Source organism: Blennius ocellaris (genome assembly GCF_963422515.1).
Source record: "Blennius ocellaris genome assembly, chromosome: 8".
Lineage (NCBI taxonomy): Eukaryota > Metazoa > Chordata > Actinopteri > Blenniiformes > Blenniidae > Blennius > Blennius ocellaris.
This window is the reverse complement of record NC_137657.1, coordinates 26,608,652-26,626,684: the sequence shown is the minus strand read 5'-3', so window position 1 is coordinate 26,626,684 and position 18,033 is coordinate 26,608,652. Positions and strand designations below refer to the sequence as shown.

The 18,033-nt window shown below is 45.2% G+C and overlaps 3 protein-coding genes across 4 annotated transcripts; 1 reads left to right on the top strand and 2 right to left on the bottom strand.

Annotated features, from left to right (window-relative positions):
- Nucleotides 1-3,200: 3,200 nt before the first annotated feature.
- Nucleotides 3,201-11,180, bottom strand: sdha (succinate dehydrogenase complex, subunit A, flavoprotein (Fp)). Its single transcript, XM_080501463.1, has 15 exons — nucleotides 11,112-11,180; nucleotides 10,384-10,464; nucleotides 9,341-9,502; nucleotides 9,106-9,249; nucleotides 8,732-8,896; nucleotides 8,509-8,657; nucleotides 8,256-8,380; nucleotides 7,294-7,462; nucleotides 7,005-7,200; nucleotides 6,182-6,353; nucleotides 5,337-5,455; nucleotides 5,153-5,264; nucleotides 4,939-5,069; nucleotides 4,550-4,663; nucleotides 3,201-4,406 (listed from the first exon to the last, which is right to left on the bottom strand). The coding sequence occupies exons 1-15, from the start codon at nucleotides 11,172-11,174 to the stop codon at nucleotides 4,320-4,322; spliced, it is 1,989 nt and encodes a 662-aa protein (XP_080357589.1). The 5' UTR covers nucleotides 11,175-11,180; the 3' UTR covers nucleotides 3,201-4,319.
- A 260-nt stretch (nucleotides 11,181-11,440) lies between these two features.
- ccdc127a (coiled-coil domain containing 127a) lies at nucleotides 11,441-14,678 on the top strand. 2 transcript variants are annotated; one of them, XM_080500946.1, is made up of 4 exons: nucleotides 11,441-11,518; nucleotides 11,910-12,047; nucleotides 12,912-13,156; nucleotides 13,234-14,678. In XM_080500946.1, exons 2-4 carry the CDS (start codon nucleotides 11,918-11,920, stop codon nucleotides 13,678-13,680), a joined length of 822 nt encoding a protein of 273 aa, XP_080357072.1. In that variant the 5' UTR covers nucleotides 11,441-11,518; nucleotides 11,910-11,917; the 3' UTR covers nucleotides 13,681-14,678. The 2 variants fall into 2 exon arrangements, with proteins under 2 accessions (XP_080357072.1, XP_080357071.1); XM_080500945.1 differs by lacking the exon at nucleotides 11,441-11,518 and adding an exon at nucleotides 11,526-11,629.
- Nucleotides 14,679-14,946: 268 nt separating this feature from the next.
- Nucleotides 14,947-17,483, bottom strand: LOC308133893 (uncharacterized protein). Its single transcript, XM_080501429.1, has 2 exons — nucleotides 17,199-17,483; nucleotides 14,947-15,566 (listed from the first exon to the last, which is right to left on the bottom strand). Exons 1-2 carry the CDS (start codon nucleotides 17,330-17,332, stop codon nucleotides 15,212-15,214), a joined length of 489 nt encoding a protein of 162 aa, XP_080357555.1. The 5' UTR covers nucleotides 17,333-17,483; the 3' UTR covers nucleotides 14,947-15,211.
- Nucleotides 17,484-18,033: the final 550 nt, after the last annotated feature.

Sequence of the window (18,033 nt, the reverse complement as noted above, 5' to 3'; positions counted from 1 at the left end):
CTGTTAGCGACTCCTGCGGCAGATGCCATTGATCTCCTGCACACCGTGTGCATATGTGCATTTTTGATACACTAACTCAGTCATGCGGTTATTCTATTGCTCCAAACAGTCTATCTGTGCTTTTTGGCATTGCTCCCATCCCTGATTTTAAAACAGTCTTTGGCATCCTCCACCCTGCTGGCCCATCGAATGATTCACCTCAACCGTTTTTTTTCATCTCAGAATGAGAGTTATGGTGTACTGTCAGCCATTGTTTTCCTTTAATCTGTTTTCTTTCTGTCACCTTTTAGGCCTGCGATGCTATTCGTAGCGGCAACCAGGCTGAGGCGGAGCGGAACAGCAGGACGGCCAAAATACTGAACCACGTCAATCTGGGAATTGGAATTTCAATCATAGCCATTACCGTGATCATGGTATCAGTTGGATCTGCAATGGTATAGTTATTGGGATGACTGAAATAAGATTTTACTGTAGCGGAGATCGTTCTCAGGGATAGAGCAAAAAATCTCTATTCAGAGACAAATATGCTGGTTAGAGCTGATTTCTGTATTATCTCAACAATCAACCCTTGTTGATTGACTTCAGTCTCACGTTTCATTTGGGTTTGCAATATGCTCCGTGCGTCGAGTCGACGTCAGTAGTAGTGAAACACAACTTGCCCTCACTGAAATTCTTGACTGTAAATATGCACTTATGTGCAATATAATGAAGATTGAATGACTGGGGTTCAAGTGATGTAAAACGTTAAAAAAAAAAAAAAAAAAAAAAGGGAGCCAGTTTATCACTCGGCGTTTGTGACGTCTGCTTGAAAGTACAAACCTACATCACTTGTGGAAAACCCCAGGGAGTGGTGTCGGGTCCAAAACTGATTTTATGCAACATTTTAGTTATGAAAACAACCAACACGTTTTATAAATAACGAGCTTCTTCAGCCGCTTTTGAAGGAAATCTGATTTATTGCTCACCGGTTTTTTGCCATACGTGAGCTACTGTGGTCTGAGGGAACACGTTACAAAAGTGATTTACAGCAACCCTGATTGTTCATGATGTGGGGGTTTCGGGACCAACACACTGTTTTTAAAGTTGCACAAATTAAAATTCAAGGGTCTGATCAAATCTAAAATGACAATAATTATGTTTGAAGAAAATGTATTTCCGGGCAACATTGACAGGGAGAGAATAACATGCAAGCGTACTAACACTGAGCCCAATAACAGATTGTAAAGTAACTTGACCATTGGGCAGTAAAATCATTTTATATCAAGTAATAACTATCTTATCTCTCTGGCAGTCTGGTTAGATGAATACAGGTTCTCTCCAATTGCACCATAAAGTTGCCGCCCTGATTACATTGGTCCAGTTGCAACAACAGTATTTCACAGAGTGACAATGCAGGGTTTTTTTAGTGCCAAAGTCACCAGAGCACAAGTGGATGTGTTTGTAGTGGAAGAACCTAAATGGAACCCAGTGCAACACATAGAGGGTCAAAACAGAAAGTGAAAGCCAGATCGTCTTGTTTCACATCAGCGTCGTCCTGTGAAGGCTATTTTAGGAGAACAGAGAAGAAAAACAATCCACTGACATCCTGTTTGGAGACTTAAAGGTATAGTAGAGGATTTTCTTCTTCCGGGTGGATCATCAAAATAACTGGTCCTCCCAATTGTCAATCATTCTGGTGATACATGACGTAAGCCCGTCGTACGTGCTCGTCCCTGCGCGCAGTTCACTCCACACGGTCCTCATAATGCCGGTGGCCGACCCGACGCATTATTCTCGGACATTTTTACACAGTTTCACCCCCTCTGGTGCAAATCTTCTTGTAAAGTGAGCTTATGTGAGCGATGCCGACTTGTGACTTGTAAACAGAGCGTGCACGAGGAGAACTGGGCTCGTGCATGTCTCTCGCACACGTTTTAGTAGGCGTTCCGTCCCGGGAGCAGGTACAGCGTTGCGCATGCGCATTTTTTTCAAACGGTGGAGAGGGCGGTTCTTTCCTAAAATTCCTGAAAATCCTCCTGTATACCTTTAAGTGAAAAGAAGCATCTGGTAGCTACCAGAAAACACCAAACGCGTAATAAAACCAATGAGTTACTTATTACTATTTTATCCAAAGCCGTTGCAATACTTCTACTCCCAATCCTACAGTTGGGTATTTCTCACACTGCGAGACGTCAGAGTAGAAACTGCATCAGCATGTTTCGAGGGTCAGTGTGAGTGTATTTGCATGCAACACGCCTCTTATAATAAACATTCGTAAAGTTCAACCCTCACTTCATCATTCTACTTGACTTTCATTATTATTTGTTTTTGGGTTTTGTTTTTTACTTTTTACTCTTCGGTTATCTTCTTACCCAAGTTTATTTGCAGAAATAGATGTTATAATGTAACTTGAGCAGCACAGGAGGCTGTTTGTACATTAAGCAGGTTGGAATGGTAGACGTTTCCATATGTGACTGAAAGGAAAAAGAAATGGTGATTCATCTTTTCTGCCTGTAGCGCTGCAATATGTAATAACGCCACATTTTGTAATAAGAATTTTAAACACATTTTGTAATAAACTTCCCCGCATTTTGTAAGAACTGCTGCAGTATGTAAGTTATTCAAAAGGGTTAAATGATTTAATGCACTCAGTGGCACTTACAATCTGGCTTCACTTACAATCTAATTTCTTCAAGACAAAAATAAATGGCTGGTGGAAATACTGACCGGCTGGAACTTTAGCAGGTGATCTAAAAAGTTCTGCTTGATTTGGAGTCCTTCATTCTACCACGTAGGGCTCCAGCATTCTACTATACTGTGTTGGCAGGACATGAGGAGCAAAAGCAAAGAGTCACAAACAATTCTTGTCCAACGGAATTTAAAAAAATGGAAAAAAAAGTGGAACAGTGGCCTTTTTGTAATAAGTGTAACAAATGCAGTGCAGTTTTAAAAGCTCCTGGACATGTAGGAATGTATGCTTATATAAGAAAAAAAGAAAAGATGTAGACCAATCAAACCTCTTTAAAACTTATTTGAACATAAAATTTAAATTTTCAAATAAGAATTAAAGAGGTTATCAACTGCCTATCAACTTTAAACATCACTGCACAATATCAGCATATTAAAAATCTATACTTCACTTGCCTGAATATTAAAAAAGATCTGAGTTGTGTTGTTTTGTTGAGCCCTTTCCCCGCCACAGAAAGACAAACACACTCCAATCTCTATGAGTAGCCTACATTTTATTGAACATATGAAAACAAGTACAAATGGCAAACAAAATCAAATTTTTCCAACCCAAACAGGCAAATAAATTAAAGTCACCCGGCCACTGATCCACTGCAAGAAGCACGGTGTGTGTGTGATCTTTGTTGTGTATTTCAAGCTGGAACACCAAACGCCTGCTTCAATTTACCGTTTACTGCAGTAAAGGTCGTAAATTCCAGTTGCCCTTCAAACGCTACTGCACACGTACAGTTCTGAATTCCACCCGTGCGGACTCTCCTCCGCCACTTCAAGCATCACAGTACTCAGGATAATTCATGGAATATTGAAGACCACTTGATGAGCACCCAGCAACATAACTCTGTGCACTGCGCCACCTACTGGAAATGTGCTTCGCCAGCGAGACGATCACTTCAAGCTTCTTACAACGTTTACAGTGAGTTGTGAAAGGTTGTTCAAGCCCACGTCAGATGTCGACCACACTGAATGTAACACGAGAGTAAATACTATCCAACTGAAGGCCAGAGAGTGATGAAGAGACAAAGCTTGTATGTCCTCTAGCACATACACAGAATAACTCACAATATTTATTGTACATTTATGCAATATTTACATACTTGGAAAATCTCCCCTCTGCATCTCCAAATACAATCACTCCCATCATATCTTCTCTCAACCCGAGCCGTGAGTACAATAAGCGTACGCCGAGCAAACGAGAGTATAATGTTATTGCAGAAAGCCAAGCTGATGCGGTTTTAACTATTCCCCCAGCCAGGAACCCGATTTCCCTCAGGCTCGCCCCTTTTTTTCCCTCATTGATTCGTAAAAACACAAGAGCGGCTGACGTGGCCGCGAAAGATCACAGGAACCCTCATGATGCTCCACCTACCGTAAATAGATCGAATGGAGGCAAAACACAACGGGAAGGACAGGAACAGGCAGGGGACACAAAGGCTTCACTTTTTGTATTTAACAATTCTCAATGGATACAACAGTGCAGATGGAAGCGTTTCCTCTTAAAATGTCTTGGTACAGAAAAGGTATTTCCTTAAATAAGAGTTTAAATGAGATTTGAATAGGTGCAGTGGAGTTGTGTGTGTGTGTGTGTGGTCGTCTTAGTAGGAGCGGATGGCAGGAGGGACGTGAGCGCACTCCTGCTCGTTCAGGGAGCTGTCGATGACGGGCCTGTACTCCAACGTCACCTGGCGAGAGCGAGAAGAGAAAGAGAAAGAGGACATCAGTGACGACGGCACACGGCCGCAACCTCGTTCCAGTCTTCCGTTTGGAAAGCCCGAGCGAAGCACGTGTACAAAAAAAATTAATAAATCCCTCCGGCCGACCGTACCTTTCCGGTTTTGGAGTCGACGTAGGACATGGTGTGCTTCCGCCAGTGCTGATCGAAGGTCTTCTTCTCCTGGCCCTGCAGCGGCTTGGAGTAGTCAAACTCGTCAACCCGGTCCTGAAACACAGTTTGAAGGAAGGCTGTCAGGGGCCCCCCGACTAAGGAAACCTTTGATGCACCGCATTGGGTGTTCGACATCTGTATTAAATAAAGAGGCCGTATAAACAATCACTTTGAACTACGAGCCGGACTCTGACCTCAGATAGTCTGAAAAGGCTTGAGAAGCAAGGTTGGACCCCCAAATGTAGTTTAGAGACGATTAATTATAAATATGTAAACGTTTAAGCTTGAGAAATCCGAAATGCGTGCGTTGTACATAAAGTAAAAGTCACCTTGAAGTCCTCTCTGGCGTGGGCTCCTCTGCTCTCCTTCCTCTGCTCGGCGGAGTGGATGGTCTGCACGGCGTTCAGCATCAGGTTCTGCAGCTCCAGCGTCTCCACCAGGTCCGTGTTCCACACAATGCCTACACACAAGATACGCATTGGCCAATGTGCCGCGGCTGCCGAGAGAGGGAAGGTGAGCACGTGAGTGAACGTGAAGCGGCACCTCTGTCGAAGGTCTTGAGGTCGTCCATGGTCTGGTAAATGGCGTCCATCTTGTCGCAGCCCTCCTTCAGGACGGAGCCGGTACGGAAGACGGCGGCGTGAGCCTGCATGGTCTGCGGAGGAACGCGTGTTAACAACACCAGGCCTCTGCTAAACACACGTCCATGGATTTATCTCTGGCGCACCTTCTGCATGTTGAGTCTGATCTCGGAGGTCCTCAGGGTTCCGTTGGCAAACCTCAACTTGTCCAGGTTGGCCACCGACTCTTCGCCTGCATTGGGCTGCAGGGGGGACAGTGTCTCTCCTGCAGACGGAACACAAGGCGACGGCGGTGAGGCGAGACGTACAGCACGGCCTCAAAACATTGACGCAATCCTGCTGGCTGAGATTCGAACGTTGACGTCGACGACGGGATTTCACATCAAAACAAAAGCTCTCTAAACTCCGTCAACTGCTTTTGCTGTTTTCATCCAAGTGAACAAGGAAGTCTTGACAATGTTTTCAAGGTAAAAATGCTAAACTTTGGTCGTGTTGTCTGTTTGCACAACTTTTTGGAAACACTCGGGCTCCTTCCCCCCTTAGAAAGAGTAGAAACCCCCGTAGAAACGCTGCTACTGCACATCTGCACCACGGCCACAGTGAATTGCTCTTCTGCACGGCAGGAGAAGATGGACAATAACATCCATTAAACTTGGTAGTTTTGTAGTCGAGAGTCACCTGGAATAAAAATCCAACTTCATCGCCTGTTCATGTACTCGCTGTTGTTAAAAGTTTATAGCGCATTGTTCTCTGCACTTGTGTGGCTTCACGGCAAAACAAGCCCCTGCTAGTGGCCCAACATGCTCAAGACATCATTTTCAGGTCGTTACCATGGAAACACAATTTTTTTTTTAAACAGAAATGCAAAAAAGCTGCATTTTTTTTTTTTTTTTTACTTCAAACATTGTCGGGTAAACGAGGCCTTGGATGGGTCTGGTTTTTAAAAATTCTATGAGAACATCCAGTTTCCTCTCTGCTGAAATCCCCCCACCTGGTTTGTGCTCCTCGGCGATGGTGAGAGCGCAGGCTCTGCCGAACACCACCAGGTCCAGCAGGGAGTTGGCGCCCAGTCTGTTGGCGCCGTGGACGCTGGCGCAAGCCGCCTCGCCGCAGGCGTACAGCCCGGGCACCACCTTGTCCTGACCCTCGGTGTGAATGATCGCCTGTCGGGAGAGAACGGAGTCTTCAGGAAACACTCACCGGAAGAAAAGTGCATAGGCGCCTGCCCGCCCGCCTGCATGTTACTGTCTAGACAGTGCTGCTCAGGCTGGTTTAATCTAGAAAATCGTGTTACTGTCTAGACAGTGCTGCTCAGGCTGGTTTAATCTAGAAAATCGTGTTACTGTCTAGATAGTGCTGCTCAGGCTGGTTTAATCTAGAAAATCGTGTTACTGTCTAGATAGTGCTGCTCAGGCTGGTTCAATCTCTTAACAGTGGGAAAATATTTGGATCAGTGTGATTAGTGTAAAAAAAAAAAAAGAAATATATGTACCACTAACAAGGGTATTGTATGTATCTCCCCACCCAGTCAATCTCTCCGTCTTTCCTCTCCTCTCCTCTATCCTTCCACCCCAACCGGTCAGTAGAATGTCGCCACCTCTGACTCTGGTTTCTACAAAGGTTTCTCCCTGTTGGGAGTTTTTCCTTTCCACAGTCGCAAACAAACCTGCTTTCTCATGTGGATATGCTGGGCTTTTCTATTTTTCTCTATTAAAGCAGATTGGAATGCCTGTAATGTATTTAAAATTGTCTTCTTTTTAATAAAAAAAAAAAAGAAAAGTACATAGATCCGTGTGTGTGTGTGTGTTGCTCACCTGTCCCTTGTAGTTCGTGGGGACTCCTCCCATGTTGTAATGGACGGTGGGCAGGACGGGAATGGGCTCTTTGGTGACGTCGACTCCGGCGAAGATCATGGCGGTCTCCGAAATGCCGGGCAGCCTGGTGGCCAGCTGCTGGGGGGGCAGGTGGTGGAGCTGCAGGTAGACGTGGTCCTTGTCCGGGCCGACGCCCCTGAAGCGAGGACAGTGGAAACGTCAGCGAGGCTTTCGCTCTTTTCGCCCCGTGCGAAACGTCCGTCAAAACACTCGGGCTGAATTCCCGCACCTGCCCTCTCTGATCTCGATGGTCATGGAGCGCGACACCACGTCTCTGGAGGCCAGGTCTTTGGCGTTGGGCGCGTAGCGCTCCATGAAGCGCTCTCCCTCGCTGTTGATCAGGATCCCTCCCTCGCCGCGGCAGCCTTCGGTGATTAGGCAGCCGGCGCCGTAGATCCCTGCAAGGAATCGCACGCTAAAAAGGCACCGCATCTCTGTCGGGAGACTCGTTTTGCACAGTTTCAGTCCAACTCTCAGATTCCTCCGTCACTCATCCAGGAGGGGGCGTCGTTTTCTTTGGCTTGTCATGATAATTCACAGCAGGTATCACCCCGCTTCGGGCTCAACGATGAATTATAAGACAAATAAGAACCGCCAGCCAGCTCAAACAACAAACTGTACCATGAATAAAGCGCCAAGTCAATATTGAGCGCATTAAATTATAAAAACCTTTATTACGCCACCAAATCACGAAGAAAAACTGAAGTTTCTCCTCAACGTTGGTCCAGTTTACACATATAAAGTCAAGCTTGGTTAATTTAAATCTTAAATGAATTGTTTGAAGCAGTTTAGCGGCTGCTGTTAATGTCTGCGGCTGTTTATAGAAGAGAGAATAACTGAGCAGCTTCAGAAGTGGTTGTATCAATTATGAATTGGTTAAATAAGGAAACACCGCCCAGCGTCTCCGCCTTCGGTCACCTCAACAGGACGGAGTTATTTCACGGCCAACTATAGCGTCGGGTGTCAAATGTCACAGCAGCAACAAAAATAAAGAGGGCCGTTTGTCTGTATTGAAGGGAGATCTATTTTTAAAGTCCCATGCAAACAACCAGGCAACGTTCATCCCCCATTTCAAAACATTTTCTTACTGGGAAAAAAGTCTGTTATACAACAATTCCCCGAACGGTCTTTGCTAGTTGAACGAAGCACGTCGGCGTCGCGGCTTCGTCAGTTAATGAGTTGCTTTCTCACCGGTGGGATGGAACTGTACAAACTCCAAGTCCTGACAAGGCAGACCAGCCCTGGTCACCATGGCGTTCCCGTCTCCCGTGCTGGTGTGAGCGGACGTGCAGCTGAAGTAGGTTCTTCCATAGCCGCTGGAAGGAAGTGGACAAAAACACACGTTTTGAAACTTTCACCACCTGCTGTTTAAACGTAAACTACAGACGAAAGAGAAAGATCGCGAATCAAAGCGATAGGAGTGAGGATTTACGGCGTCTCCTACCCAGTCGCGATGACGGTGTTCTGAGCTCTGAAGCGGTGAATGGACCCGTCCTCCATGCACAGGGCGATCACTCCTTTGCACTCTCCGTTTTCCATCAGCAAGTCCAGAGCGAAATACTCCACGAAGTAACTGGTGTCATAACGGAGGGACTGCGCGGGAGAGAGAACGCATTTAAATAGTGCAAGTTTTATCAATGCACGGACTGAAGAGACGGCCCACCTACCCTTCCATAGAGCGTGTGCAGTAGCGAGTGTCCCGTCCTGTCTGCGACGCAGCAGCAGCGGTGGGCCTGACCTCCTTTTCCATACTTGAGACTCTGACCTCCGAAAGCTCTCTGGTAGATCTTCCCGTCCTCGGTGCGGCTGAACGGCATCCCAAAGTTCTCCAGCTGGGAGAAAGAGAGAGAGAGTCAGAATCAGCTTTGAATGCCTGGGGTTGTGCGTTGCATCGATTTTCTCAACATGCAATTGAAGAATCAAAAGAGCATTAGGTGATGGATCGGGATCTGATGATTTACATCTTTAGGGGTTGATGGTTTGAATTTTGTAAGCAAATTAAATTATTTGTGCACGTCTACATCCGTCTGTGAGCACTTACCTCCACCACGGCTGCAGGTGCCTGCTCCGTCATGTAGTGGATGGCGTCCTGGTCTCCGAGCCAATCAGATCCCTTCACCGTGTCATAGAAGTGCCACCTCCAGTCGTCGTCCTCCATGTTTCCCAGAGCTGCATTGATCCCACCCTGAGAACCACCACCGTTGTCAGGCGACCGGATAACATTCGAGAGGCGAACGGCGGCCGCCGAGGAAACGCCACACAGTGTTCCGTCATACCTGTGCGGCGACAGTGTGGGACCTGGTGGGGAACAGCTTAGTGACGCAGGCGGTGTTGAAGCCGGCCTCAGACAGGCCGAACGCTGCCCTGAGCCCTGCTCCTCCAGCTCCGACCACCACGGCGTCGAACTCATGGTCCACAACGGGATACTGAGTCGAGATCTGGGGGAAAAAAAACAAAAAACAAAAACAAGAAAAGAGAGAGTGTGAGTTCATATAAGGAGCAATTTGGAAAATATGAAAACTGAGAATGTGGGGGTGTCACAAAGTCATCTTGATTATAAGGGCTATGTCTTAATAATGATTAATTTATGTCACAAAACTACTAACTTTAAGTGTCTACATACTGTAAGATGAGATAATGAGAAATCTGTCGGGAGAATTACATGGAATATGGTTTCATTGAGACAATGGACAAAAGTAAAGCTGAATGCATCTTTTGCGGCAAAAAACTCCTGAATGAAAGTTTAAAACTGCTCACACACACAGTTTCTCTTGCAGACACATGAACATGAACATTTCCGTGACCTCACACAGCCAGGACCCTGCACTGCGCATGCACCTTTTAGAATGTTTATTTATAGAATGAGTATTTTTGAATGTATATATTTTATCTGAGTTTATGCCAATGCACTTTCTTAATCGTCTATTTTATGCCTATTTCTTTTTGCTTGAAAGCCGGGATCTTCTAACTGTGACTCCGCTGCGTGCATGGAAGCATATGCATAATGAGTGACACCCGTCGTAAGCCCAAAGAGTTTATCGTCAGAGAAAAGTAGCTCTTCAGTAGAGGACATAAAAAATTGAAAAAAAACAGTACTTCACATGTCGTATGTTATGAGGGTACGTCAACAATTTTTTTTCTTCGTTTTGAATGGTACAGGATGTGGTGGTGGGAAGGTTGCTGAGGTTTACAGTGGTAAATAAAATGTGGGTCCCTGAAGAAGGAAACGCTGGGAACTTCTAACCCAAGTCAAGACAAATCTCTCATCTGCACCTGCAGCATGTCTCAGTGTGGATCCTCATCAAGAACAATAACTTACATCATTCGACACTTTGGTGTTCTTCTTGCCATAGATGGAAAAGTGAAAATCTCTGGAGCCCTGGACTGCAACAGCAGGGATCTGGCAACAGATTAAAAAAAACAAAAAAACTCACCTTAGATAAGAGCATAAATCACACAAAATCAGCAGCATCGAACACAAGTAGGAGAACGCACATGTTGTAATAAACATGTAATAATTACCTCATTGTTTTGAAGGCTGGCAAAATTTGACAGCACATTTATAGCAGCCAGACACAAAAGCATTAATAACTGTGATCACTTAGTGTATATGGATGTGTCATTAACAAATTTATTTGAAGTGACTTTATAAGAAGTTTTTAAAGAACTATCGAGTGAAACAATAAGAGCTAATGAGCTCGAGCTCGTACACAAGGGCAGCCTGTAGTAACGGCGTTGTATCATGTCTGGTTTTCAAACATAGCACAAAAAAGGGTTAAGGTTATGAAATAATAAAGAATAAAGAGCAAGGCTGAGTAAACTGGCTCTAAGTTTGAGCAGAAGCGGCTAATTAGCTTCAGTCCACGGTGTCACATTGAAACACCCTCAGCTACATAAGAGATTACGCAAGGCAGAAAGGACCGGTTACGAAAGCTGTGAATGCTGCCTTTTCTGGGTAAAATAGAAAAATAAGAGACAAAACAGCACATGCGATTAAATCAGATAAAGGTTGTTTAAAAGCATCGGCATTGCCGCAGGATTACTCACGGCTTTAGATTTTAGGAGTGTCTTCCCGGAGAGGAGACGGGACGCGGCACGAACACTCGCCATGTTTTCAGATGAAGGACCGTTCCGGGCCAGCCAGGGAGGAGCAGATATTGTGTGACACTGGACTGAACCACTCTGCAAAAAGGGGGAGATTATCATTTAAAAGACCTCAACCTGAACAATTGAAACATAAACACGTCTTCTTTGACCACCATTCAAAGTCTAAACAAACTAATAATTAATTTAGAATGTAAAATTAGTCATATTTTAACAAAAAATATTAATTATATAAATGCATATTTCCGCGAATCACCCACGTTGTGTTCACACGGGCTCCCAAAGCGTGGACTTGTGTAAGTCGGCTCTGCAGGAACAAATGTATAAGTGACCTAGACTTTTCATTCAAGGTGAGATGCAGCCACAAACCTTACATTCGCCGACATGATGTCGGGAATTTCAAAACAACAATTGCCCCTGTTGTCTGTGTATCAAATACTCTGGCATGCCCGACCTCGAAGGTAGTTAGCATGTTAGCTCGACGCTAGCTTTGTGTACTGTCAGACTTCCTGCTTATGCGAGGCTGCTAACATGCTAACAAACATCTTGTGCTAATTCACATTTATTGGGGCATTTCTTCACCAAGCAGCTTATCAAGTGATCTAAATACAAACGCTGGTTGATGCACGTGTTTTAGCCTGAATATTCACTCCCACCAGCCTCAAGCTCTGCTGCAGAATCAAAACAGTTTGAAGAAAACGTGTCATTGCAAATGTTTTGTTGTGTGTTTATGTGTGACAGCGGCCCCCATGAACAACTTGAATGACCCCCCTAGATGGAACATCCAACCAGACCCCAGAGGGAGAGGGGCGGGGGCCGGCGATGGCAACCAATGGAACTACGCCTTGCTGGTCCCCATGCTGGGGCTGGCTGCTTTTCGTGAGTTACACAAGGAGATGTGTCGTGTGTGTGTGTGTGTGTGTGTGTGTGTGTGTGTGTGTGTGTGTGTGTGTGTGTGTGTGTGTGTGTGTGTGTGTGTGTGTGTGTGTGTGTGTGTGTGTGTGTGTGTGTGTGTGTGTGTGTGTGTGTGTGTGTGTGTGTGTGTGTGTGTGTGTGTGTGTGTGTGTGTGCTGATGAGGTAACACCAGGGGCCTGTCTGAGAGACATGTTTGGTAAACACTGATGACAAAGCCTGATAGTCTCTGCTTTCAGAACAGCTGATCAGCGTGATTTCAGCTAAACACTGAAATAAGTTTTGGTCAGATAGATGGTTAACGGATTTCACATTGTCATTGCCCCTAAAGCTCTCTACTGTCACATTCACACAGCTGATCAATCCATCCACTGGGAGCAAGTTTGAGGTTCAGTGTCTTGCTCAAGGACACTTCAACATGGGGACAGGGAGACATGGTCCGGTTGAGAGATGACCACTCTACTAGCTGAGCTACTTTATAAATTCTATAATGAAGCCATCTTTATTATTAAATAATGATCTACCATTGTTCTCCAAATTCCAAATTCTGATCCCTTTCAGCAAAGTGTCTGGCCTGGAAGAGCATGCACAAAGTTTAATGTCCCCTAAAGGAAAAATTTCCATCCATCGTGCCGGTTTATCCTCTGCAGGGTCGCATGTTTTGAATATTTGAAGAATATACATTTGAAGAAATGTCCGTAGAATGGCTACTTTTTCAATTTAACCAAGGGACTCTTATTCAAGTAGCCTGTGCATTTTCCAGTATGTGAAATACATCCTTCCATCAGTGTGACCTCTCATCGCTTGTGTGTCTCGCCGTCTCCTCTCAGGCTGGATCTGGACCAGAGAGTCTCAGCGGGAGATTCAGAAAGCCAAAGCCCAGTATGACAAGGATGTGAACACAATCAAAAGCGAGATGGAGGCCCGTTACCGGGAGACGCTGACGGAGAGGCGCAGGGCGGCGGCCAAGCTAGAGCTGGACCTGGAAAAAGAGAAGCAGAGGGTGGACGGCTACAAGAAGGCGATGGCCTCACAGAGCCACCAGCTGATGGGGGAACGGAAGCAGCTGCAGCAGGTAAAGATAAAGATCCATCGGCAGACACGCATCTTCTCTCTCTCAACTGAAACCTCCTCTCGCTCTTCTCTCTCAAGGAGAGGGAGGCTCTGGAAACGGAGAAGCGGCGGCAGGTGAATTCCGGAGCTGCAGGAGCTGTGCTGCATCAGGCCCTGGAGAGGGAGGACGACTGGTACCAGCGCGCCTCCGCCACCCTGAAGGAGCTGGAAGGTCAGCTGGTGGAGCGGCAGAACGCCTACTGCTCCTTCATCCAGCCTCGCGATCAGCGGCTGGAGATGGAGAAGAACCTGCTGCTGAAGGTGGTCAGAGAGCCTCTGGGGCCGGGACTGGACCTGGAGTCCGACCTGAGGGACATTTTCAAACGAGACAAGCACTGTGCGGAGGTGGTGAACATGGACAAGAGGAGGAACGGGAGCCTCATGTGGGTGTACCTCAAGTACTGGCAGCTGCAGATCACCGTCCAGAAGCACAAGAGGGCCGAGCAGGCCCTGTTGGGAGGGAAGACTCAGCCGGGCACAAAGTGACCAGCGGAGGGAGGAAAAGACGTTGTCGCGCTTTGGGTCTTGAAATGGAAATCTACTCGTCTTGATTTGAAGGCTGTTATTACAAAACAAGCGATTATCTCTGAAAGGGTAATGTCCTCCGTCTAGACAGGGGTGTCAAACTCCGAAGGAAACGATTGAAAAGTTGACTGAGATTGGATTAGAACCCATCCAGGGCCAGTTTTGGCCCACGGGCCTTATGTTTGACACCCTTGGTCTCGAATAACAATAATAATGTTTGAACTTTTCCATGATGCAGCTTCACAAGCACCACATCACCTAGATGAGTCAGATAACGTCCACATTGGCTTCAACGTGTGTAAAGAGTCAAAATTATTATTCTCTTGTTTGAACAATGCCCTAAAAAAGTTTTTTTGTTTTTCCAGTGCGTTCTCTTGAATGCTATGAATTAATGTTAGCGAGGGATTTTCACTCCTTCGTCTTGCACGTGAACTCAGGGCTCAAAAAATTATCTACATCTGAACCATACTGAAATAATTCACCCGTCATGAAGCAATCCGGGACACAACACCACAACCATTACGACAAGATTGAGCGTTTTTCTGGGAGCTATTGTTTGATGCCAACAGTGGGACTGACCAGCCTCACTCTAATAGGTGTCATTCACTTTTAACCATCGGAATTTCCTTGATCTTTACTGGTAATTAGATTTTTTATTATTAGCTTTTTCTTCCATCCGGTGATTCAGGCAGTGTTAATATACCTGGTTTGTCTGAGCCTTGCAACAATCGGGTCTCACTGAACATGCATGTGTCCAAAATTAAGCTTTTTACTGCACTATGACAACAATTTAAAAAAAAAAAGATTAAAGAAACAAATGCTAATGTCGCACTAATTTAGCAGGTCTTTCTGTGGAACGTCTGTCTGTTTTTTGCTTTTGCTTCGGGGAAGAAGTGACGGTATTGCACTATAAATGTGCTGACACTTGAAACTGTGCAATCCTTAAAATACAGTTTTGGTTTTAGGACTTATTTTTGCTTTTTTGTGTGTTTCTTGACTGGGTCTAAAAATATATATATATATATACTGTTTTATTTTAAACATTCCAGCCATTATGGCTGATGCTATTTTTTTAAATGATCAAACGGTCACAATGTAACTCCCCACTGCACAAAGTTACAGAAAGAGAAGTACACCGCCGGGAAAGCAGGAAGCAATTAACACATCAACACTCCTCCAGATCAAGTGTGCAAACAAGAGGCAATAATAAACCTCCACACAGCTCAGAATAGCTTTATTAGACACTGAGATCTCCGACAACGACAAAAGAAGAGTTGGAGTCAGTTTCAGAACTATTTCACAGTATCAGTCATTAAATATGTTTGCTCAATATAGCAAGTAGCTTATTTACTTTTAAGAGCAACTGGAGCTACTCAGGCGATCAGACGTCATTCTTGAAAGGGTCATGCCCTCAAGAGTTTGTAAACATTAAAATTAAGAGATTCATTTTTAGTTTGTTTACTAAACCATGCAAGTTACCAGAGCAGATGCTTTAGCTCCGCTCTCTCCTCTGCGCCCGGTGAGAGATCAGTCTGGGGGAGGACATCAGGCCGGAGGCCCTGAAGTTCTCCCTCGCCGGCTTCACGAGGTCACTCGCCTCCCGGGTCTCCGCCCCGTCGGGCTCTTCCTCCGACGTGATGGGCTGCGGCGTGCGGTCGAAGGTGGTGGCGGCGGCGCGACGCGGGGCTCGGCTGGTGTTCTTGAGGGGCAGCTGGTGCGTCGTCGCGACTCCGGGGTCTCTGCCCAGCGTCAGCGTCTGGCCGGGGCTCCTCTCCGCCACGAAGTGAACCACCTGCTGCTGCTTGTAGCTCTCCCTGCGAACGCCGTCCGTCTCGGACAGCGTCATCCTGGGAACGTGGAATCGTTATTGGGAAGTTAAAAATGGTAGGTCATTTGTGACGATATCTCGCCGCAGAGCTGAGCTGCAAAACACTTAAAAACAGTTTTAGATTCTTACAAAAGTGGCTCAGCTCATCTACATTCTTCTTCAGGAGCATCTTCTAATGTGTTTTAGATTTACCTCCATATTGTGCAAAATTCACTTCCTAAAGGTTTTCCAACAGTAATATGTGTCCCCACACCCAGGAAGTCTCCCTGGCTTGTTTTAATTTTTTAAAACTGTGTTGCTCCAATGAGCAAATCAGAAATCAGACCCTATATAGTGTCATCAGGGGTTTTAGCCAATCACAATCAAGGTAGGCTCCTCCCCCTTTGACTCCTCCCCCAATTAGGCAGCTCTGCTCTGGCACATGGCGCCACGAGAGGAAGTACTTCCTCCTCTTCCTCTTGTTTTTGGACCAACGAGTCCCATGTGAGAGTGTTAAAAAGCTGTACAATTCTTTATTTCCGATATGTTTGATGTGTTTTATGTGCTTGTTTTTGTCTGGAGCCTTAATGTACTGGCGCCTGTCTTGACCGGGACACTCTTGAAAAAGAGATTTTTTATCTCGACGAGGTCCTTCTGCTAAAATCAAGATAAAATAACATAAAAATGAAATAATCTGACCCATTGAAGCGCCATCACCCTGCCGGCTATAAGATTATAAGTTGGAAATGTATCTCGTGTGAATTAACGGTAGTTAAAGAACTGCTTCAGCAAAGCAGCCCATCATGCTCCCTCCACCGTGCTTCACTGCTCTCCTGGGAGGAGGCACATGGTGTACCGTGTCCTGAAGAGACAGTTTCTCTCTGGCAAAGATCAGACAAGCAGTGATGTTTTGTTTTTTTGTATTTTTTAAGAAAAGTTGCAGCTTTATAAAAACAGATGGGTTAATTTAATCCAGTAATTTCTTCAAGCACTGAGCCATTTCTCTCTGCTTGCTTTTTTGATATACTTCTGCATTATCCTGTGCCTTTGAAATGAACTTGTATAGAGAGTAGTTGTGGTACTAAATGTTAAACACAGTTAATCGGAGTGCTGGTTTATACCTTCACCTTTCAACATTTCCAGATGAAAAATCTTTATCGATCTTCTTAAGTAGCTTCCAGACTCAGATCTGGTTTAGATTCTTGAACTTCAGTTGCAGTCAATTTTTTTTTTTTTTTTTTTAGCTGTGATGCAAATGCTTCATGGTTTGTTTGGTTTTTTTTTTAATATTTTCACATTTGATAACGTCTTAAGACTAATCCACGAAAAAGCTATAATATCTCAAATGGCTGACATTCTTTTGCTTCTGCATAAAGTTTAGTGATGAGATTAGTCATATGTTTGAGCTTTACTTCCCTTTGTTTTATTAAAAGATATAAGTTTATATTCGGCTGCTTGTTTATCCAAACTGGGAACATGGCGATCCTTCTCTGGTTGGTTCCACAAACAACCTGAATTCCAAATAGATCCTTTAAAATACAAAACTTCAAGACATTAACCTTTGATGTCGCCTCAACAAACACTTAACTTTGCTCACAATGACGACGGTTAAGGTATAAAACACGATATTTCAGCGAAATGTCCATCTCGAAAGCATCCAAAACAAACCCACCTGAGCTGCGGCCTGGTTTCCAGGACGTGGCTCACCCAGCAGGCTCGGTAGCTCTCCTTCTTCCAATGGTTGTCCTCCTGAAGATCGCAGCAGGAGTTCACCAGGAAGCAGCCTCCTCGGCTCACACAGTGCATGACGTGACGGTGCGAAGGGCCGTTAACAGAACTGATTGTTTCACAGCTTCAGGAGAAAAAAAACAAACAAACTCTCTCTCCCACACCAGTTCTCCTCGAGATGAACAAAACACAACACAGCAAGCTGATCATCAATGTGTGTGTGTGTGTGTGAAGCAGTCTCAGATATGTCTGTGCGAGTTGTGCAATGTCTTAAATATCAAGTCTTGTTTCTATTTTTACTCCTCTGTGTCACATTGTGTTGAATGCAGCGAATGTCTTCGCTGCCCTGACGGTTATTTTACCGCTCAATAGGAACTTTTAACTCGTTCCACGTTGTCTTTCCAACCGCAGGAATCCAGCAGGAAGGAAAGCTGCTCCCACTTCATCTGTCGGACAGTTGAACTGGTTTCGTCGACTAAAAAACAAACAAAGAAACAAACAAAACAAACAACCACTGTGATGTAACCCTAAACATGATATCACCCTTGAAGCCCTTAACCATGACCTGCACCTCCCCTCTGGGACTTTGTGTACGAACCAGTTTTTTCCTGTATTTGCCTGCAGGATGGTAACAATTCGAGGTTTGACGTGTGCGACGAGGGAAATATTTAAACTGAGTAATCCGACTAAACGAGTGGCAAATGAGGGTCATTGCATCGGGAACGGGGGGTTTTATCTCCACACTCCTCAAGTGTCTTACACTCGGAGCAGCTGGAAGC